This window comes from Diabrotica virgifera, chromosome 3 (assembly GCF_917563875.1).
Source record: "Diabrotica virgifera virgifera chromosome 3, PGI_DIABVI_V3a".
Classification (NCBI taxonomy): Eukaryota; Metazoa; Arthropoda; class Insecta; order Coleoptera; family Chrysomelidae; genus Diabrotica; species Diabrotica virgifera.
The window spans coordinates 123,713,645-123,737,558 of record NC_065445.1 but is presented as its reverse complement, the minus strand read 5'-3'; the positions used below and the strand labels follow the sequence as shown (position 1 = coordinate 123,737,558).

Genomic DNA, 23,914 nt, shown 5'->3' with positions numbered 1-23,914 from the left:
TTGGACTTAATTTAAAAACTACAGTATATTGTTTATCTTATTACATAAAAGAAATTATTGTCTACGAATTACTTCTTTATATACAGGGTGTTAATCTCATAGTGATTTCGAAATAAAAATGGTCATAACTTGTTAAATACTCTGTATAGTAATGCAAAACTGTATATTATATGAACAAGAATTATGAGGGGAATATAACTATGAAAAAATATATAGGGTGTCCCATTTAAAAAATTATATGTTTGATATACCACGCAGTTACTGATCACCCTGTAGAAATGGACATATTTTGCAAGCGTGGAAAATATCATTGTCTACATTTTTTTTAAATAACTTTTCTCGATATTTTATACCATAATGGAGTTATCGGCCGATCCCGCACTAAAAACTCACCCTGTATATTATTTATAATAAAAATCGTTGATTAACAAGATAAAATTTTTATTAATAATAACGGAATTATTTTTTCTTAACATATAAAAATATAATCTTATATATATATAATTTATAAACTGTCTTCATTTTGCCATGCCAATATTGAATTCATATTTGCTATATTCTTTGTACTCCAGGGTTCCAAAGGATCCGGAGAAGTAAGTTCATCCGAATCTTCACATTCTTCCTTATTTTTTGCAGACTTGCACTGCCTTTGGTCCATAGTTGGCGCAACTCTAAAAAATCACGTATTATTCTGATACATATAAAAAATTGAAAAATATCATGGATCGTTACCAATAAATGTAATTTTAGTTTACATATTGGTGCTTTAAACAGTTTGTTTGATGTAGGTACCTACACACAGCATATTATACCAAGATAACAATGTATGTGAGATAGGAATATTAACGATATATGTAATATGCCCGAGTGAGCTAGGGTTGGCGTAGTCTTACCGTAGTGTGAAAAACCTAATTTTCCACCTATCTTTATTCTTCGGTACATTTGACCCCAAACGTAAGTAGAACATTTTACCTCTAGTTAGAGTACAAATGAAAAAATATGAAAAACTTAGATTTCAGAAATATAACCTGAAAGAGATTGTTCTTATTTTTAATATTATTCTTACAAAGTTTTTGTTTCATGCATCCACATCGAGATATGCAGGAAATCTCAGCTTTTTTACATTTACATAAGTTTTTAGAGTAATCTTTACATGAAGTAAAAGTCAGACTTACTCTCAATCTTTATTATAACTTCCGACGACCGGTTTCGCTCTTTAAACTTTGTAGAGCATCTTCAGGTCAAAGGTAACAAGTTACAAAATGCTACAAATAAAAACCAGAATTAGAACATTGTCTGGTTGTAAAAGATGCTAAAGATCCATATGATCAAGCCAATGTTGAATAACATACATAAAAGTAGCGAAATAGCATACCAATGCACATGAAAGCATTCTTGGGGGTGGTGATACAAAACCTCCCTCACCAGGAGGGAAGTTTTGTATCACCACCCCCAAGAATGCTTTCATGTGCATTGGTATGCTATTTCGCTACTTTTATGTATGTTATTCAACATTGGCTTGATCATATGGATCTTTAGCATCTTTTACAACCAGACAATGTTCTAATTCTGGTTTTTATTTGTAGCATTTTGTAACTTGTTACCTTTGACCTGAAGATGCTCTACAAAGTTTAAAGAGCGAAACCGGTCGTCGGAAGTTATAATAAAGATTGAGAGTAAGTCTGACTTTTACTTCATTTAAAATGAACTCTCACATGCAACCCATTCAAGATTAGTAATCTTTACATTTACATGGTGGTATTAAGTGTATAATTGCAACCGCTAGTTTTATTTAAATGCGTCAAAATATGAACTTTTAGTTCGAGACTTTTCTGCAGTTCGAAGGTTCTATTCATATTGCTTATATTAGTTCACTTACTTTTGTTATTACTGAGAATAATATGATTAATACTCTAACTAAAGGATTCAAACTTATATAGAGGGTGTCCAGAAACTCTCCCGACAAACGAAAACCGAAGATTCTTCAGATAATTTTAAGACAATTTAACCCAATTCACCTTGTTCGAAAATGCTTTCTAAGGGAGATGAGATCTTTGAAGATGGCGTCTTAAAATTATTTTTTCTTAAATATCTCCAGAACGCTTCTATTTAGAAGAAACGAAAACTGGTACACTTATGTATCTTCCAGAGATAAATCAACTACGTCAATTACGAACTTCTAGTACGGGTCATAGGCGTTCGTTCTGGGTAGGGCAACGGTTATTTTATCGTATAACTCTTTAACTCTTTCATCTTTAGCTTCTAAGCATTTTTTATACTGGATTATTAAATTGTAAGGTATTCTTGTACTAAAAGATACTCTTGCTTTAAGTCGGTAGGATGCACCGTTTTCTAGAAAAATCGATTTGAAAATTTTTTGTTTGTTGAATTTGAAAACAAATTTCCAAAGAAAATAACTGTTTAGAAAAACGAAAACTGGTACGTTTATTTATCTTCCAGAAATAAATCGATCTCCTTAGTTGCGAAATTCTAGTACCGGTCATATGCATCCGTTTTGGGTAGGTCAACGGTTATTTTATCCCATAACTTTTTTGTCTTTAATTTTTAAGCATTTTTGACACTTGATGATTAAATTATGAGGTATTCTAGTACTAAAAGTTACTCTTGTTTTAATTCAGAAAAATACACCGTCTTTTTTTGAAAAAAAAATTTTTTTTCAAATCCAATAACCGAAAAATTTTCAAATCGATTTTTCTAGAAAACGGTGCATCGCCTTAAAGCAAGAGTACCTTTTAGTACTAGAATACCTCACAATTTAATAATCCAGTGTAAAAATTGCTTAGAAGTTAAAGTCAAAAAAGTTATGCGATATAATACCAGTTACCCTACCCAAAACGGGCGCCTATGACCGGTACTAGAAATTTATAATTAATGGAATCGATTTATCTCTGGAAGATAAATAAGCGTACCAGTTTTCGTTTTTCTAAATAACAGGGTACTGGAGATATTTTAAGAAAAACTAATTCCAAGACGCCATCTTCAAAGAGCTCTAGCTCCCCCAGGAAGTATTTTCGGACTAGGTGAATTGGGTTAAATTGTCTTAAAATCATCTGAATAATCTCCGGTCTTCGTTTGTCGGGAGAGTGAGAGTTTCTGGACACCCTGTATAAATATCAGTAAAATAATCAATATAAATTAAACTCATTAATTACCTGTTAGTTTTTCCAGTTGTGGGTCTTTTCTTCTTTTTTGATTTGGGTTTGACATTAGCTGACTCAGCATCTGCCCCACTACCAATTCCATGAATATTTACGGTCTCAGAGAGAGAAGATGATCTAAAAATAGAAACTCTGTGATAAGTTTAAGTTTTCTTATAATTCGTAGAAAGTTCTTAAGGAAAGAAAATTTAAGAAAAAGAACATTCAAGAAATTTAGGAAACGATTATTTAAATTTTGCGTGTTTAATAATTTCGTGTTTGATAGTTGGTATGATGCAAATGCCGTTTAACATTGGGTATTCATATTTGGTCTTAGCTGTATTCCCTGTGGATATGTATTATACAGTGAGGACGTTTAGGTTGGAATAAATTAAGTTTCTCGAAAATTGTTGATTTTTAAGATAAATCCCGAAACAGGTCGATTTTTATTTTTAAATTATGATTTTTTGGCATATATTATATCATACTGGTGACGTCATCCATTTGAGGCGTGATGACGTAATCGATGATTTTTTTAATGAGAATAATAGGGTCGTGTGTCAGCTCATTTGAAAGGTTATCCCATTGTCTATTCAGTAATATAAACGTTAACATATTTAGTTATACAGGGTGTAAAAAAAATTTTTTTTAGTAAATTAATTGACACAAAGAGAAGAATGTAAGCAATTTATTTAAGTAATTCAAAATACATTGTACTGCCAATTTATTTAAGTAATTCAAAATACATTGTACTGCTGTCATAAAATAGGTAAAAATGTTTATTTCACAAATAAACTTTGCGTTTCGCTTAAATTCAATGTGTAAACTGTTAAGAGACGGGTGGTTGGCAAGTTTAGCATTGAATTTATGTGAAAAACAATATTTATTTGTCAAATAAACATTTCTTTCTGTTTGCTAACAACGCTAAAATGTGTCTTGAATTAAATGAATTACATTCTTTTTTGTCTCAACTAATTTAATTAAAAAAATTTTGTACACCCTGTATAAATAATTATGTTAACGTTTATATTACTGAATAGAGAATTAAATAACCTTTCAAATGAGCTATCACACGACCCCTACTCTCATTTAAAAAAATCATCGATTGCATCATCACGCCCAGATGAATGACGTCACTAGCAGTGGCGGCTCGTCAGAGGAGGCAAGGGAGGCTTAGCCTCCCCATAAATTTTTTACACACGCTACACTGTTTTGTTTATCATGAATCGCGAAAACAACAAGCACTCTCATTACTATACAACGTGTAAATTCCATATTATCACTAAATATCCGTACGCACGGAGCATTAGCATTAGAACGCATGGTCGCGTCTCAGTTTTATTATTATTGTAGGCAGGACCCTGGGTTATACCGAGATGGGACCCGGTCTCCTAACAGTGGCATCTACGACACGATGCCATTACACGCTGCCAGGAGATATACCAAGGGAGGCAAACGGGACAACGAATTTTAGGGTCCTGAGTAAAAATAATGAAAAATCTAGAAGTGCGAATTTTGTTATGAAATTTGGTATGTGGGGTTAGGGTTAGAATAATATTTGGAACAACTTGTTCAAATAATTTTTTCCGACATCTGTAACTCAAAGCAAAATATCGGTAATTTATCGTGTTTTTGAATTCGCAGTAGGCCGCGTTTAGAATTAAAAAAATTCAGTTGAGTATCTTAAAAAATGTGAAGCTTGATCCTGTATGGACTGCAAAACTTCAAATCTGTATTTATTTTGATATGCATAGGTATCTATTTACAAGAGATGCAATGGTTAACAAATAAACGACACAAACTTTGGTATTAAACTTTTACAATTAGACTATTTTTAAAATGACATGATATCATGAAATTATGAATTATGATATTATGAAATGTAAATAAAAAATGGTCAAAAAATGGGGCCTTAAATTACATTTTTTGGCGCATTTTTTGCTAGTGCAAATTTGTCTAGATATTTTACAGTTAGGTATAGGGTATAGCCTCCCCTATTGTAAGAATCACGAGCCGCCACTGGTCACTAGTATGATATATATGCCAAAAAATCATAATTTACACATAAAAATCGACCTGTTTCAGGATTTCTCTCCAAAATCGCCCATTCTCGAGAAAATGAATTTATTCCAACCTAAACGTCCTCATTGTATACATATACTTATTATTATATGTAATTATATTCATACATTTAACCAGGTAGAGGTAGTGAGATAAAAAATCTAACAATTTTTGTTGTTGATAAGTACATATTTATATGATATTAACACAGCAATAAAATTACTTACATATCAGGTTCCCTTATTGTTATTACATCTAGTACTTCCAGTTCCAGTCCTGATTGCAACACAGCCGTTTCTGTGGCATTAATAAACCCTTGGTTTTCAATACCTGGCATGATTTCTATCGTATCCGCAGTACTGGAATCTGAATCTATGAATAACTTTCTTTTATCGGAGGTTTTGGATTTTGCTGAAGAATTGCGAAGATGAGCAGATTTTGATCGTCTTGTTCTGGAGACTTTTCCTAGCAGTGGTGCCTCTAAACAAAATAGTTTAATGTTATGTGTACTCGCATATTTTCTATGAAATTTTCTAAGTTTACATATTCTATACTTAAAAATTATTATTTATTTAGAAAGCTCAACAGGCCTTGGAGGCCTAGGGCTAAAAATACAATTGATATAATACAATAATATACAGGGCCGCACCAAGGCTTTCAAGCACCCCGGGACAAGTAATTTTAGGCGCACCTTTCCTCCTTCCTTTGTAAGTAGTTTTTTAGTGAATCCGTATACGGTATTCGCTCTGTGCGTGACTATGGTGGGGGTACCTCGAAACGATGCCAACATGAGTACCTACTGGCGAAATATAACAATATTGGAGCTATCTTTGTAATGTCATTGCCATTGTTTGTATAACAAAATTTATCAAAATCGGTAAATCAATTTTACCTATTTATCATATACAGTGATGAGCGTGCTAATAACCGGCAAAATAGCAAAAAGATGGAAAACGTATTAAGTTGTGAGATAAAAAGAAATGAAAATAGTCGAGCTGGGATATTTAGCGATATTAACCTCTGAATTTACATTATATTGATTGTTTCCCACCTTTACACGTATCAGAGAAGTATGTCAACTAAAACTGTCACTATGAGAGTGGTAGTTGCCAAACTCGTGCGATACGTCTAAAGGTGGGAAACAATCAATATAATGTAAATTTATAGGTTAATATCGCTAAATATCCCAGCTCGACTATTTTCATTTCTTTTATCTCACAACTTAATACGTTTTCCATCTTTTGTGCTATTTTGCCGGTTATTAGCACGCTCATCACTGTATTATGCTTAACGTCAAATTGTGAGATTCAAACATGTCAGATTAAGGCGCTAGGTGTCGAGTCAGTCATGCACAGAGCGAAAACCTGTAAACTATTTATTTCATCATCATTCTCTTTGCCTTTATCACTACGCGGGGTTGGCTTCCCTAATTACATTTCTCATAAGTTTCTATCTTGGATTATATCGATATTAATCTCCTTTACTGACATGTCTCACCCAAGTAGTGGGAGCACGCAAAATAGAATTATATTTTAGTGACGTCACGTTGCCTAGCAACCGTCTATTCTCCCATTATGAAATTTTATTTTGTGACGTCAGCAAAATAGAATTATGTTTTGCGTGCTCTGGGCCCCGGGCCTCGATTTTTGACCCTTTGCTTCGTTATCGAACGTATTCGTTTCGTATCTGTTTAGTATACGAAGCGAATACGTTCGATAACGAAGCGAAGGGTCAAAAATCGAGGCCCAGGTCTTCTTTGGTCTTCCCCTCGTACTCCTTTCAGATACCTGCAGTTCAAGAATTCTTCGTTTGGGTGACTGACGTCTCGACGTTGAACATGATCAAACCATCTTAACCTATGCTCTCTCATTTTGGCATCAATTGTTGCCACCCCTAGACTTCCTCTAATATACTCATTCCTAATCTTATCCTTTCTTGTCATTCCAGTCATCTTTCTAAGTAATCTTATTTTCGCCACATGCATTCGTTTTTCTTCTTTCTTTTTAACTGCCCAACATTCAGTTCCGTACATCGTAGCTGAGTAGCTGGCCTTATAGCTGTTTTATAGAAATTTCCCTTTAGCTTCATTGGAATTTTTCTGTCACGCAACAAACCACTCACTTCATTCCACTTCATCCATCCAACTCTAATTCTACTACATGCATCTTCATCTATTTCCTTCTGTATTACTCTGTAATACCGATCCCAGGTAGTTAAAACTATTACTTTTCACAGTCATTTCCAAATACTCTGTTTTTGTGCTACTACGTTTTAAACCTTGTTCTCAAGAGCTTGTCTCCACTGTTCCACAGTTTTTGTTTAAAGTCGCTTTCACTATTTCATACTAACACTCACTACATCAACAGCATACATTAAGCACCAGGGAATGTTACCCTGTAACTTCGCTGTTATCTGATCCAAAACTAATGAGAATAAATAAGGACTAAGCACTAAGCCTTGGTGCAATCCTACTTTCACATGAAATTTATCAGTCTCTTCCACACCTGTCCTAACACTAGTTGTTGCTCCCTCATACATATCCCTCACAATCTTTACATATTCACCCGGAACTACTTTGTTGTTGTGTCCAACACAGAATCTTTCGAGGAATTCTATCATCATATGCTTTCTCAAGATCAATGAATACCATTGTATAAGCGTTTGTTTCTTTATTCCTGTATTTTCCATCGGTTACCTTACAATGAAAATTGCATCTGTTGTTGATCTGTCCTGAATATACCCAAATTGATTATCGGATATTTCGGTTCCTGCACGTATCCGTCTATCAATTATTACTCTCCCATATTTTGATGGTGTAACTAAGTAGTTTTATGGCCCTGTAGTTTGTACATTGTTGTATCTCCCATGATTTTGTAATCATGTACTGATATACTGCTTCTCCATTTGTCTGGCATTTATCCAAATTCCATAATTCTATTAAATAAACCTGTTTTTGTTAAGATGTTCCTGCCATAAGAATGTCACATGCCTATTTTCAATAAAAAATCTCTAATAGTTTTCGAAATATTGGAAAAAATTGATTTTCATTTTCTAACTTTAAAGGGCTATAACTTTTTTTATGTGCACATTTGTAGTAAGGTAATTATATATAATATAATTCTTTTCGGGACACCCTGTATATAGACCGGTCACTCTAGTAGAGTATAGGTCGCTCAGGTTCATGAGCTCTTTTAATCCATTTCATGCGGTGGATTGCTCCGCATAAGCCCTCTTCATTATCCTTTATAGATTTTCGTGTTTTTTTGCTTTCTCTGTGATCTGTTTCCATTCTTTCCTATTCTGTATTTTTTCTCTCCAGCCTGTAATTTCCATATTGGATATATCCTCTCGCAGTTGATCTTCCCATCTTATTTTCGGTCTTCCTCTAGGTCTGTTTATTACTGGCGTCCAATTTGTTATCTGCCTAATTAGTTCATCCACTCCTCTTCTTTGGATGTGGCCAAACCATTTTAGTCTTTGTGCTTTAATGAATCTCACTATGTCTTCTCCTTCCATTAGATTTCTAATTTCGTGATTCATCAGAATTCGTATTTCTCCTTGATCTGTTTTAATTGGACTATGTATTCGCCTCATAATTTTTCTTTCTATTATTCTCAGTTTTTCTTCATCTTTATTTGTAAGGCACATTGCTTCTGCTCCATAGGTGATGACTGGTCTAATTGCCGCTCTATATATCTTTGTCTTTGTTTTCTTGCTCAGGTTTTTTCTGTTTTGACCATCTACTATCACTCCTAAGTATTTAAGGCAGTCAACCCTTTGGAATACATTATCACTTATTCTTATTTCTTTTATTCTATTTATTTGGTCTTGATTTCTCGTACTTATTAAATTATTAAGTATTTTGTTTTTTTCTGGTTAATTATTAACCCCCTGATTTTTGCCTGTCTTGTCAATGTTAGCAATGCATCTTCTAGACTTCTCTTGTCGCAGGCTATCAATCCTAGTTTCAAGGGGATGTTTTGTTTCAATGTCTTACGTAATAGGTCCGTAATGTCCGTAATAGGTCCTAGTTTAGATCCATACGTTTTTTATTATATCGATGATATAATAGTTGTTACTCCTGACTTTTAAACCCATGTGAAGGTGTTAACATTACTCTTTAAATAGTTAAAATTTGCTAATCTCACTGTCAATTTTGACAAATGTCAGTTTTGCAGACCTTCGTTAAAGTTTCTTGGGTTTATTGTAGACGAAAATGGTCTAAGCAATGTGTGCCTCCTGATGAGAGACTAATAAGTTTTGAAACCGGTAGAGGTGCTTGCTGCACTCTCTGATTGAACTAGAATATAATGCGGCTGTAGTTTCGTGTTGCAACGAAATTGAAAATGGTTACTTATTTATTTTTGATTTACATTTTTACTCTGATTGGAGTACTAAGGAAACCATTCTCGTTGGAACTTTACCGCGCTGAGCAAATGGGACGTGAATTATAAATTGTAAAATTGCCTCATCTTCTTTAGTTTCAGCATCCGTTATGGCTTGCAGATTTTAGAAACCTCAGAGGTGTAACCAGAGAAGGTTCCCATTGTTTTCAATCTGGTGGGATGTAGAGTAATATTTTTAGTATTATTTTATGTGCTATTAGATTGAAAACTTAGTATTTTGCTAGCAGTTGCCGCTAGAGCATCCCTGCCATTTCGTTCGTTGCAATGTGTAACTGCACGCCGGGGTTTGTCCTGGTTGGGTCAGAGAGAGCAGCATATGTGCCTCCTGATGAGATATTAACAAGTTTCGAAACCGGTAGAGGTGCTTGCTGCACTCTCTGATTGAACTAGAATATAATGCGGCTGTAGTTTCGTGTTGCAACGAAATTGAAATGGTTATTCATTTTTGAACTACCCTAAAACTTACAACTAAAATTTTACAAGACCTAATGAATCAGAGGATAAGTTTAGCAGATGAACAACAGGGTTTTCGTACTGGAAGATTGTGTACAGATGCAATATTTGTCATAAAGCAAATTACTGAGAAATCACTAGAGCATAATAGACCAGCATTTCTATGTCTGATTAACTTGGAAGAAATCATTTGACAGGGTAAGACTCAAAGATGTAATCCAATCCATCTTCTGTATAATAGAGAAGTTCCCCTAGATATTATAAAAACTATTGAAAACATCTACCAAAACAACAAAATGGAAGTCAGAATAGATGGACAACTTACAGAATCTATAGATATAGGCAACGGAATAAGATAGGGAGACTTATTGAGTCATATACTCCTCAATTTAATCATGGATGAAATAATCAAAAACGTCAACAAAGGAAGAGGATATAGAATGGGAAATAAAGAAGTAAAAATACTCTGCTACGCAGACGACGCAATATTGATAACCTAAGATGAAGATAGTCTGCAAATATTAGTCTACAGATTTAACATAAGAGCAAAAGAATTCAATATGACAATTTTATCTCAGAAAACCAAAACAGTAGTAATCAGTAAAGAACAAATCAGATGTAAAATAGAAATTGATGTTATCAATATTAAACAAGTAATGGAAGTAAAATACCTTGGAATTATATTGTCAAGTTACGGAGACCTGGATAAAGAAGTGAGAAATCAAGTACAAAAAGCAAATAGACTGGCAGGATGTCTTAATAACAGTATATGGCGAAACCGACATATTAACACTGAGATGAAGTCAAGAATTTATAAAGCCAGTGTAAGACCAATAATGACATATGCATCAGAAACAAGACCCGATACAGCCACAACACAAAGACTACTGGAAACGACAGAGATGAGAGTACTGAGAAGAATTACAGGAAAAATACGTTGAGAGATGGAAAGAGGACTGACGACATTAGAAGACAATATAACGTACAGTGTATAAATGAATGGACACTAAATAGAAAAAAGAATGGAACAACCGCATAACCAGTATAGGGGAGACACGTGTGGTCAAAATAGCAAGAGATAAATGAGGAGCTAATTTTTATAACCCCACATGTCCACATTGGCTATTTTTTCAGGAGAGTAAAAAAACCGATTCACCTATATTATTTCACCACAACATATTTATGTAATATAATTATAATTCAGTATTGGTTTATGAGCTAAGAAAACTACTTGTTTGTGTAGAAAGTGGTATAACAAATTAAAAATTTGATATAAAAGTTGTTAGATGTGTTGTTATGCATGAAACACATGTCACATGTGGGGTTATGAACATAACAGGTTTGGATATGTGGTGTTTTGATCAAATCAATTTACTATAGTTTAGCATAACGGGACCTCCGACGTTGAACTTTTTTTGTTATTATGAACCTACCAACTAATTGGTCCTGAAAAAGTTTCTCGGGTTTCGAATAAAGATGCACGGGCATCACTAGGCCAAACTACACAACATTTAAAAGCTTTATCTTTATGTAAGCAACCTATGAACACACAACCACCAACAGGAGCAGCGTATTTCTTTTCCTTAAGAAGTTAACGCTTTGGAACTGTCTTTTGTCTTTTTGGTGATCCAGAACTTGCTCTTCTAACTAATACTAATTCAGTAATTCACTATCTAAATTACCTTCATTTAAACTCATAATTTTACTTAATTAAGCACAAACTAACATTAAATTATAACCTTCCTCTGAAACTAACCTAAGATTGTGTACTGTCAACAATAACAATCAAATCAAAACCATGTATTTAAGTCACGTGATTGGAATACTTACTTCTCTATGGATGAATAGAAAATGTGGGGTTTTGCTATAACCGTCACATATCAGATGTGGGGTTTTGCTTTAAACACCTACTTTTAAATTAATATTATAACTGGAAATATGGGTTTTTGATCAGCAATAAACATGACAGGCAATGCGTTTTAAAATAAGGAATTAGAAACATCTCTCCTCTAAAAAAAAATATTTTTGGACATGTGGGGTTACGATTTAATCACCAAACGATAGAAGAAGCATCGGCCGACAGCGCAAACGATAGAGTGGCAATCTTCCATAGAGGTGTATAAATCCGCCAATGAACCAGCAGATTTGCTTATAAAGAGGAAGAAGATAAAGAAATTCATTATGAACAATATATTGCTTACCTCCAAATCCTTCGCTATCACTAGGATCCAAAACAGCCAATGTTTTTTTCAAGTTTTCTTCAACCTTCTTTATTAGCGTCTCTGTGCCAGCAAATATTCCAGCCAGAGTTTTCACGTTTACGCCAGACGGTTGACTTTGAACTTGAGATTGATTATGAACTTCTTCTTTAGCAAGGTTTGCTGCAGACAACGCTAAAAATTTCAGCTTTTCGGGATCTGCGTCTTTCTCATCACACAAGACTAGTTCTCGCAATGGATCTTCAATTTTAGGACAGTTCGCAGCAAGACTCTGACAGAACTTTGATTCTGCTACAGGCTTAGGAGTAGAAGGTGAAATTTGTGGAAGGCATTGTGAATCTGTTAGTTGAGTTAAAGCTCCCATCATCGCTAAATCTGAAACTGAAAAATTATTATTGAGAATACCTCATCTGATATTTAAAAAGGAGATAGTTTCAAGACAAAGTAATGAGGGCGTGGCGTAAGTATCGTGAAGCACTAGCAAACAATGTGCTGGAAGTTGACATATAAGGGAGTATTAAACGAAGATATAAATAATATACAAACATAGAGCAAAGAAAGCAAAATATTTTTGATGCATCAAAGATTGGATTAGATGCAAAAAGGAAAGAGATGAATTGGTCGAAAGTAACTTTCATGGCTGCGTAATATTTGACAATGGTGTGGTTCCACAGTAGAACAATTATTTTGTGCAGCAGGAGCAGCCGATGGAGAAAGGTTACAGAAAATTGTAAACATGATGAGTATAATATAATTTATGGACTACCGTCGAAGGCCAACATGCACAACCAAAAAAGAAGATGTATTTAATGATATTTCTAGTGACTCTCTTGGGTGTGAATCTGTCTTTTTAGTTTACTCCTCTTGGTTTAAAAACAAAGTTTAGTTCACGAAAAGGACATCAAAAATCGAAGTAAAAATACTTTTACACTTGAATAAAAATATAGTCCAGTCGGGTTCGACGAATAACAGGCCTAACCTTGCATGCCGAGCTGCCCCAAATTTTATTTTTCTAAGTTTTAGGGGAGGTCAATAGTAGTGTAAATTTAAAATCTCGACTGAATTTCGCCGTTGCGTTAGCCGCCATTTTGATTTTAAACGAGAACGGTTTTTGTTAAATATCTCCGCCATTTTCAACTTTTCGACAAAAAGTGTAGGAACTCAAATTGTTGAAAATGACTATTTTCTATAATTTCGTTCATTACAATTTTTTCGTGCGGTCGATTTTTTCCGAGTTATGGAAGAAAATAGTGACAGTTAAAGCATAATTGAATTGAATTATCTGTTTTATTATTAGTTTTACAACAAAAATGTACCTATACAAAAATGAAGAGAATTAAATTTTACACAATTTCGATCTCTTTCATTTTTTTGCTAAAATCAAAATTTAAGGTAGTACGTATTCGGTAAAGGTGCGAGTGTAAGACCCGATTGGTTTTATAGCAATTGTTTTTGTGCAATATCTCCGCCATTTTCAAGAGTTCGACAAAAAGTGTAACAACTAAAATTATGGCAATTGCGATTTACTTCAATTTTTCGAGAGAACCAGTGGCGGATCTACGAGGGGGGGTTGGGAAAATTCCCCCAACAGGGTCCAAAATTAAAAAAAAAAAATGTTGAAACATAACAATATATTAGCTGCCATGAAACTTGGAAATATCGACAGACAAATTCAACTAATAAACCCGCTAGTTAATAAAATTAAGTGAACTTAACTGAACCATTTTTGTCGAAAAGTTGAAAATGGCGGAGATATTAAGCAACAATAGTTCTCCTTTAAACTCAATGTGGCGGCTAACGCAACGGTGGAATTCAGTCGTGATTTTAAATTTACACTACTATTGACCTCCGCTAAAGGTTATAATTATAAAATTTGGGAGAGCTCGGAAACAAGGTTCAATTCAATAATTATGCTCCCCCAACCCTTTTTACTATTTTCCCGCTTAACTCGGAAAATACTAACCGCACGAAAAAAATTGTTAAAAACAGATTGTAGTAAATCATATTTGGAACAATTATATTTCCGGCCATTTCCGGGCATCCGGCGGAGATATTGAGCAAAAACGATTCTCGTTTAAAATCACGATGGTGGCTAACGCAACGGCGAAATTCAGTCGAAATTTTAAATTTACACTACTATTGACTCCCCCTAAAGATTGGAAAAATAAAATTTGGGGCAGCTCGACATGCAAGATCAAATGTTATCCCGACTGGGCTAATAAGGAATTTGGCAGAGAACCAGTTGAAATCGCGGAAAAAATAACAGCAATACTCAAGAACTTAAAAAACGGTAAATCAGTTGCACTAGAAAAAATATCTGGAGCAGTGTGGAGAGCTTTAGGAGAGACAGAAGCATGTTGGCTTACAGCCTTATGAAAGAATTATGATGGGAAAATGGCCAAATGAATGAAAAAGCAGTAAATTAGTACCTATGTATTAACATAGGTACAAAACAATATCTCACATATATTACACGTGGAGGGAGATATAGTTTGCTCCAACGGATTGAACCATTACTCCACTAGACCTCTCACAGTGAAGTGAAAGTGCTTGATCCGCTTGGTTATCATACCCGGCGGGCGAACTTTCGACATCAAATTGTATTTGGACCTGAGGTAATCGAAGGGTCAAATTTTATTACAGGAAAGTTCGACACCACGCGGTAAAGCAGGTAAAAAAAAATAGCTGGTTAATTACTTGGGTTTTCTCAATATTTATTATCACTTGCATATAAATTTTTAATACACGAATATTATTCAGTTGTATTTTATTTCTTGTTTGACGTCTTGTTTGTATATGGATAGTACATTTTCATACAGTACCAAATATTTTCTCCAATTATTTACTATATAATACAGGGTGTCTGCGTAACTTGGAACCATATGGCAAACTTTTTTAATATCAATTTTACGAAAAAAAGTAATTCTTTATAAAGTTCTCTGCATAGTCTAAAACCTAAGATGCAACCATCTATCAAATTTTGTCAACAGTATACGAGGTATGTCAAAAAATATGAATTTCGCTCAAGAGCAAACTACCTTTATAATTCAAAATATCAAAAAATTTTGTTATGAAAAGTTATTTGTAATTAAAAACCATATTCAAATATGCAATAACAGCCTTCTACTCGAAAAAAAAATTTCTGAAATTTTCCTAAATTACCGATTTCGAACATCATTTTTAGTTATTAGACATGTAATAACTCCTTTATTAATAATTTTAGGAAAAAAAGTTATTCTTCATAAAAATATGTGCATGGTCTAAACCTCAAGATGCAACCATCAGTTATCCAAGTTTGTTAATTTTATACGAGGTGTGTCAAATAATATGAATTTAGAAATTCTTTCTATGACACACCTCGTATTAAATTAACAAACTTGGATAACTGATGGTTGCATCTTGAAGTTTAGACCATCTACAGATTTTTATGAAGAATAACTTTTTTTTATAAAATTATTAATAAAGGAGTTATTACATGTCTAATAAATAAAAACGATGTTCGGAATCGGTAATTTAGGAAAATTTCAGATTTTTTTTTTTCAAGTATACTCCATCTAATTTACTTACCGTTGCACGTCATCCGCGTCATAGCCCGAGACGTCACATGATACCAACACGAAATATTTAGGCGGTAGTTGTGTTCTTTTTTAGAATCACTTAGCCGAGTACCCTGGCGTTACAGCCACTAGGCATATTTTATTATATACGCGTAGAAATAATATTTAAAGATTTCTATTAATGTTAACTTAAGGAAATACACAATAATATGTTTCATTTAATTTGTATAAATGGATTATAAAGCGTTTTTATGAAGCACATGTGTTGCCCAAAATCAGTCTTGGTCTTGCAGTCTTGGTCTTGTTCTTGCGTTTCGCAAGACCAAGACCAAGACCAAGACCGCCTAATTTTTGAGCAAGACCAAGACCAAGACTTACCGTGCAAGATTTGAGCAAGAACAAGACTAAGCCTGCAAGACTCTTGCGTCTTGCAATTAGAACTGAATGTCGTTTTATGAAGTATATTAGTTCGGGTATATTCTTAGGTAGGTACTCTATGAGAAGCAAAAAAATTTGTAAAATTGGACTTATACGCCTTACGAACAATACCATAAACAAACATACATTCTTCGCTCTGAAATTAATTGTCCAGGTTTTGAGAATAGCCGATCTCCATTCATAAATTAATAGGTCTGGATCCCGCGTATGAAAAAAAGTTGATTAATAGCAAGCTGAAAATTTGTTAATAGCTTAAAGGTGTATAGTCAAACTTTGATATATGGGAACACTGGAACAGGGGAAGTTTTAATTGTGGAACAGGTTAAAAATTTTTAACGGTCAGAACACGAAAACGGCACATGTATTTTGTCCGACAGAACAGACTTAAACTCTCCGAACAGAGATTAAACTCTCATGCAAACAAGGGCGGATCCAGGAAATTTAAGAAAATATAAATTTAAATATTTTCAGTTCAAATGTTTTTAGTTTAAAACACATATATATGTACAAAACAGGGGATAAATATATTTTCTGGACTAGAATTGATCAAAATGTTGATAATTTTACAAATTGCCAATTGTTAGAACGACCTTACCAGCAATCAAAATTGTATCAATTTCCATACTTTGTACACACAAAGAATCAGAAAGAAATGGAGGGATACTTGGGTCACCAGCACTTACAACAAAGGTGTTGGTTGGTACTTTTGCACAATCAAAAGGGATTGTTTTACAAGTATGCATTGCGTTTTATTTTTCTAATAAAAAATATGGTCACAATAAAGGGATAACAGCCCAAGGCCTTATCACAAAACCTTTAACATCTTTCGCCAAACTCATGGGCAAAGATGGAGCCATAACAACCCATGAAAAAAACATCATACCACAAGGAATGCGTTCAGGTTGGACTGGATTTTCTACAAAGTTATCGCAACCCACAAAAGTCAGTCATTAACCAGATAGACTCTCGAAGGTCTAAACAGATACAAGAAAACAGAGCAAGACTACGACCAATAGTAGAGTCTATAGTGTTCTTAAGTCGACAAAATATTCTTCTAAGAGGCCATCGTGATGATAGCCTCCTGCTTCTGGATGAAGATGCTGGACCTAGCAATGAGGGGAATTGTTAAGGTTTAAAATCACATCAGGAGATAAGACTCTTAAACAACACCTATCCACAGCATCTGCCCAAACAACATACATTAGTAGCACTAGTCAAAATAAATTATTGATAACATGTTGTGGTAAAGAAATAATTGAACAAATAAAGAATCAGCTTCAAAGTGCAAATTATTACTCTGTCATATTTGACGAAACGACCGACGTATTCCACGTGGAACAACTTTCTCTAAATTTGAAATACATACACAATTAAATAAAACATTCGTGCAGACTTTGTTAAGTTCATTGACGCTTATGAGAACATAAAAATGGAAGAACAAGGCCTGACGGAAGAAGCATTGAGAAAAATGGTATTAAACTAGTTGAAAGAACTACACTTCTATCCGAAGAAATGTGTAGGAATCGGTACTGACTTTAATAATACTTTAATAACGGTAAGTTTTGAGTGTATTTATGGTACTCAAAAGTGTGTGAAAAGTACCTTAAAATTCACCATTGTAACCCTAATTTTAAAAAATTATTACCAGACCCCCGGTAACCCTCCCCAAAAAAAGTTCATGGCCCCTCCCGAAAATCGATCCTGGATCCGCCCTTGCATGCAAAAATCAGACTGCTATTTATCACCAAATGGGCGTTTTAATGAGTGGAACATGTCAAAGGACAGGAATTATGACAGGTGATAAATAGCAGTCTGATTTTTGCATGACATGAGAGTTTAATCTCTGTTCGGAGAGTTTAAGTCTATTCTGTCGGAAAAAATAAATGTGCCATTTTCGTGGTCTGACCCTTCCAAATTTTTAACCTGTTCCACAATTAAAACTGCCCCTGTTCCAGTGTTCCCATATATCAAAGTTTATCCGACTAGACACAAGACACCGTTAAGCTATTACATAACAAATTTTCAGCTTGCTAATCAATTTTTTTCCATACGCGGGATCCAGACCTATAATGTATCGAAACTTTTTAAAAATATGTCATATGCTGATAAAAAATATACCTACAATAAGTAGTTCATTTTTTTTCCTTAATTTGTTTTCTAGGAATTTAAACACACAAAAATCATATCGATATAATATAGAATAATAAAACTATTATGTATATTTTTTCTGCTGAGTGTGATTACGATAAGGAGACAGACTTTAACAGATAATGCCGTGTCGGCTATTATACCGTGTAACCAAATACCCAAATATTTAGTCTACGAGGCATTCAACAAAGAAATATTTACAGTGAAATATGTACATGGAAAACAAAAGGACATTTATAGCAGTTTTTTCTGTAGATAGTTAAATTAAATTGGTCATTTGTTTTATCAATCGACTGTTCTTTTTTGTTATGCTCGTTGGTTGATATACACTATTCCAAGAAACGGGTCATTTTTGGTCTCTCGAATTTCCTAAACTTGTTCGATTTAAGTGGTTGATAATTTGATTTTTTATTTATTTGCTTTTGTAAATATCGCTGTAATAATATTGTTTCTAGACAGGTAAATTTGTCATTGTACAACGGGTGTACCAATCAAACTGTATTTTTTTTTCTCAAAGTTCGCATCACCCTGTGGAATATTCTAGCATTTATAAAATATTGAAATTAAAACCCAACTATAGCCTCATATTTTCTTAACATTTTGTTTTTTTGATTCATTCGCTTATGCTGGATAATCAAAAGTTAGGTACTTTTTTAACTAGCCATGTTTGGCTAATTTTTTTTTAACTAGCCAATAATTTGACAGTTTGCTTTATAAGTGTATGTTCGCAAATGCTTCGTTTCCGAAATAGGGGGTGTTAAAATTTTTCTTACAAACTGACGATTTATTGCTCTAAAACCGGTTGAGATATGCAAATGAAATTTGGTGGGTTTTAAGAGGTAGTTATTACGCATTTTTGACATAAAATTAAGAATTTAATATTCACCATTGGCGCGCATACGGGTAAAACGACCCGTTTGTTTAGAATTACCCCTTAAAATTTGCCATACTTATTTAAAAATACCCTGTATTGATGAAAAACATGGCTAGTTGTTAAAATACCCAACTTTACTGTTATCCAACATTAGCGAATGAAAAACAAAATGTTAAAAAAATATCAGACTGTAGTTGGGTTTTAATTTCAGTATTTTATACATGCTAGAATATTCCACAGGATGATGCTAACTTTGAGAAAAAAACACAGTTTGATTGGTACACTCATTAGTACCTAACGATAAGTTATTAGCGATATTGTTAACGAATAAGGCTATATAATATTAAAAAATCATTTAAATCAGACAACAGGTTTAGGAAATTCGAGACATAAAAAATTACCCATTTTTAAGGAGGTGCCTTAATTTCTTGGAGAAGTGTATTATTCTTGGTTTCAGGGCCGGCCCGTCCATATAGGCGAACTAGGCGGCCGCCTAGGGCGCAAAATCCGCCTAGGGCGCAAAATTAGGGACGTAGTACTTTCTCATGTAGTAGTTGTGTAACTCGCAGAGACAGAAAAATCACTGGGTAATGAAAGGTGAAGGATATTTTATTTTAGTTGTCTTATAAAATAAGAAAACGCAAAACTATAACTTAACGTTAACATTAATTACTCGTTTTGGCAACCTCGCTGAGCGTAAGCCTACTTAGTGGCGCAGTGGTCGCGGCAACCCCACACTCTTCACTTCAGTCAAGCCAGCAGTCATAGCGTGAACAGAATAAGAGTACTAGTCTGTCATTAGGGCGCTGCGTGTTATGCATTTTCACTTTTCAGTTTAGTGTAGTAGTGCAGTGTTGTTGACTTTGTTTGTGCATTGATTGACAGTAGTAGTAGTTGTTAATTTACGATAACAAAACTGCAAAAGGAAGTTTGAATTAACAAGTAAGTAGCTTATACTCTTCATATTTATAATTTTTTTCAGTCATCATATCATATAGGCCATTGTCATATTGTTGTTGTATATAGGCCTAAATCAAATCAAAATTGAGATTGTTTAATTATCATAACTTAAAGAAAACCCCTTGTGAACACTTGCCTCTGTTTCGCCTACGATGCCGATGTGATTGATTAGGAACTGGCTGCTGAGTGCTGGTCATGCTGGCTGCTGTTCTGGGATTTGGGCGAACTGAGTGGTTGTTTAATTTATTTAATATTACACAATATGAATGTTGAATGAATTATTAGTTTTGAAATCCACCTGGACATTTCTAATTTTGCTTCCAAATATTTATCAAAACAAATTATTTTTTGTTGAAAACAGTATAACTTGACTTTTTAAGCAAGAATGACCATTGGATTTTTTTGTAAAATTTTTTAACTTCTAATTTCTATCAAATTGATTTCAAAATTAGGCCTACTTTAAATGTATTTATAAATAATATTAAAATAATAGGCTATTAATGTAATTTTATTTAAGAGAAGTCCTTGCTTCTTGGGGGTGTAATCCTAATTTCATATCTTGAGTAAAGACATTCAAAATTTTTTCATTTTTTCAAAATGAAGTTAGCTTAATCCAATCATTGTTTTCTTTCCAGATATGATGTCAGGAAAACACTCGGGCTCTTGGTTTAAGAAAAGAAGACAGGAAAGAGAGGAGTCAGCAAAAAAAGCTAAAGGGTCTTTTGAAAAATATTTAATTAAACCAAATGACACAACTCTTAGGGAGGAAAGTTATAATGAATCACCTTCCACCTCTGGAAAAACCAACCAGCTCCTACCTCAAGAATATGCTACAGAGAAAACAGATACTGAATCACCTTCTACTTCTGGGGGAATCATCCAGATCCAACCTCAAGAATGTCCTAGGAGGATAACAGCTATTGAACCGCCATCTACTTCTGCAGAAAACAACGAACGTCAACTGCAAGAATTTCAAAATAATTTCGTTGAAATGGACGTTGACGTTACAGATAATGCAGTGGAATTACTGCCGGAAAATTCAATCTCACCCAAAGTTACGCTTGATTATGCTGATCCAGCGTCTTGGGACACTCTAAATATTAATCGCCAAACTTTACGAACCATTTTAGTAGAGCATGGACCTGACCAAGTAAAAGGAAAATTTCCGAAGGGTGTGAATAACAGAAAATTTTCTGACTTTCATTATAGAAGGAGGCTTCCAAATGGTGAATATGTGTACCGAGACTATCTTCAATACTCAAAATCTACCGACAAAGTTTTCTGTTTTTGTTGTAAGGTGTTTGGCGGCATAAATGTCTCTTCTTCATTAGGCAAAAGTGGTTGTAATGACTGGCACAATATGTCGGCCCTCCTTGAAACGCACGAAACATCAAATGATCACCTTCAAAACTTTGAAAAATGGAAAACACTGAAAAAAGCACTTAAAAAAAATTTAACTGTTGACAATGTTTATGAACAAAAAATAAAACAAGAGGAAATTTACTGGCAGAAAATTCTAGAACGGCTGTTTGCTCTCGTCAAAACTCTTGGGTCCCAAAACTTGTCATTTCGCGGCACGACAGAAAAATTAGATGTTAATGACAACGGAAATTTTTTAAAATTTATTGAATATTTGGCCATGTTTGACCCAATAATGAATGAGCATCTAAGAAAAATCAAAAGTGATGTCAACAGGCACACTCATTACTTAGGGAAAAATATACAAAATGAGATGATTCAAACTTTAGCTAATGCAATAAATGCAGATATATTGTCCTCAGTACATACGGCTAAATATTTTTCTATTATTTTAGACTGCACACCAGATGTTAGTCACGTAGAGCAAATGACAATTATTATTCGATTTGTTGAACTACCAAAGTCATCTCTGGCATCCTCAACAGAAGTATCTAGTTATCATCAAGTACTTGTAAAAGAACACTTTTTGGGATTTGTGCCTCTCACTGAAAGTACCAGTGGTGAGTATATGACGGAAGTAGTTTTAGAAAAGTTAAAAGAGATTTCTTTGCCTGTAGAGAATATTCGTGGGCAAGGTTATGACAACGGAAGCAACATGAGAGGAAAAGAAAGTGGAGTTCAAAAGAGAATTTTAGATGTCAACCCACGTGCATTTTATGTTCCATGCTGCTCACACACTTTGAACCTTGTTGTGAACGATGCAGCTTCGTGCTGTGTAGAGGTTACTACTTTTTTCGATGTGGTTCAACGAACATATGTGTTTTTTTCGGCATCAACTCGACGATGGGATGTTTTGCGCCGTCATGTTCCAGCTTTGACATTAAAACCCTTAAGTGATACAAGATGGTCCAGTCGAATTGATGCACTAACGCCTCTGCGGTACCACTTGTCTCATGTGTGTGATGCTTTGGAGGAGATTTCTGAGGACACTTCTCTAAAAGGATCAAGTGGCAGTATTGCGAAGGTAGAAGCACTTGGATTACTTAAACACCTCTCAGACTTCAAGTTTATTGTTGCCCTTGTTACATGGCACAATATTTTATTTCAGGTAAACCTAACCAGTAAGATACTACAAGAAAAGGATTTGAGTCTCCAGAAAGCAGTTAGTCACCTGAAAAAAACCGAAGAGTTTTTGGTTACAGCCAGAAGTGATGTACAGTTTCAGAGAGTTCTGGTTGATGCTAAGGAAGTAGCAGAAGAAGTTGGAATAGAACCAATTTTTGAGAGGGAGAAGGTCCGAATAAGAAAAAAGAAGAAAATGTTTGATTATGAATCAACAGATGAATCAGCAAATGTTGCCAGTGACCCGTCAGAAAGTTTCAAGATTCAATTTTATTTTGCTCTTTTAGACACGGCTGCTAATGCGGTAAAAGAAAGATTTTCCCAGTTAAATACAGTATCTGGTGTCTTTGGATTTTTATACAACATTACTGATCTTAAAAACAAGACTACATCTGAGGTTAAGTCGATGTGCAACAACTTAGAAAAATCATTAGGAATTCAAAAAGATGGACGTTTAATTGAATCTGATATTGATGCTGTAGGACTGTGTTCTGAATTGAAAGCAATTTCTCATCATCTCATCGACTCTATATCAAGCCCTGAAGAAGTCCTAAACTACATTTACCAACACAACCTTGAGAATGGATTTCCTAACATATGTGTAGCACTTCGTATTTTGCTTACGATGCCACTTTCTGTAGCTAGTGCAGAACGGAGTTTTTCCAAACTTAAATTAATTAAAACCTATCTCCGCAGTACAATGTGCCAGGAGAGACTTGTAGGTCTGGCGACAATATCTATTGAAAGTGAGAGAGCAAGACAAGTAGACTTAAAAGTTCTCATTCAAGAATTTGCTAAGCAGAAAGCAAGAAAAGTGCCCTTAGGACTTTAGTTTTCGGGACTCATTTTCGGTAAAATGAGAAATCAAGTTACATATTCATTGTTTTTACCACTTGCGTCCAATCTTGTGACGTGATTTTAAAACTATTATCATATTTATTTCCCCTTGTCCATTCACTGGTTGATAGTACCCTTTCTAAGCTAACATATTGCACAAAAATCTCAAAATGACCAAAAATTGACATTCATCCTTTTCCCCTCTGACCCTTCATATTGTGCACATCTGTTACTGAATTGAATTCTTTTCAAATCACACAAT

General features: G+C 34.2%; 1 protein-coding gene across 1 annotated transcript in view; it reads right to left on the bottom strand.

The window, feature by feature from the left end:
• Nucleotides 1–430: 430 nt before the first annotated feature.
• The window catches only part of LOC126881294 (uncharacterized), a 155,084-nt gene continuing 131,600 nt past the window's right edge, over nt 431–23,914 (bottom strand). The window contains exons 17-20 of the mRNA XM_050645489.1: nt 12,280–12,678; nt 5,447–5,699; nt 3,174–3,296; nt 431–671 (exon numbers count right to left, since the gene is read on the bottom strand). Coding sequence (XP_050501446.1) covers nt 506–671; nt 3,174–3,296; nt 5,447–5,699; nt 12,280–12,678 — 941 coding nt within the window. The 3' untranslated portion in view covers nt 431–505. The remainder of the gene's footprint in view (nt 672–3,173; nt 3,297–5,446; nt 5,700–12,279; nt 12,679–23,914) is intronic.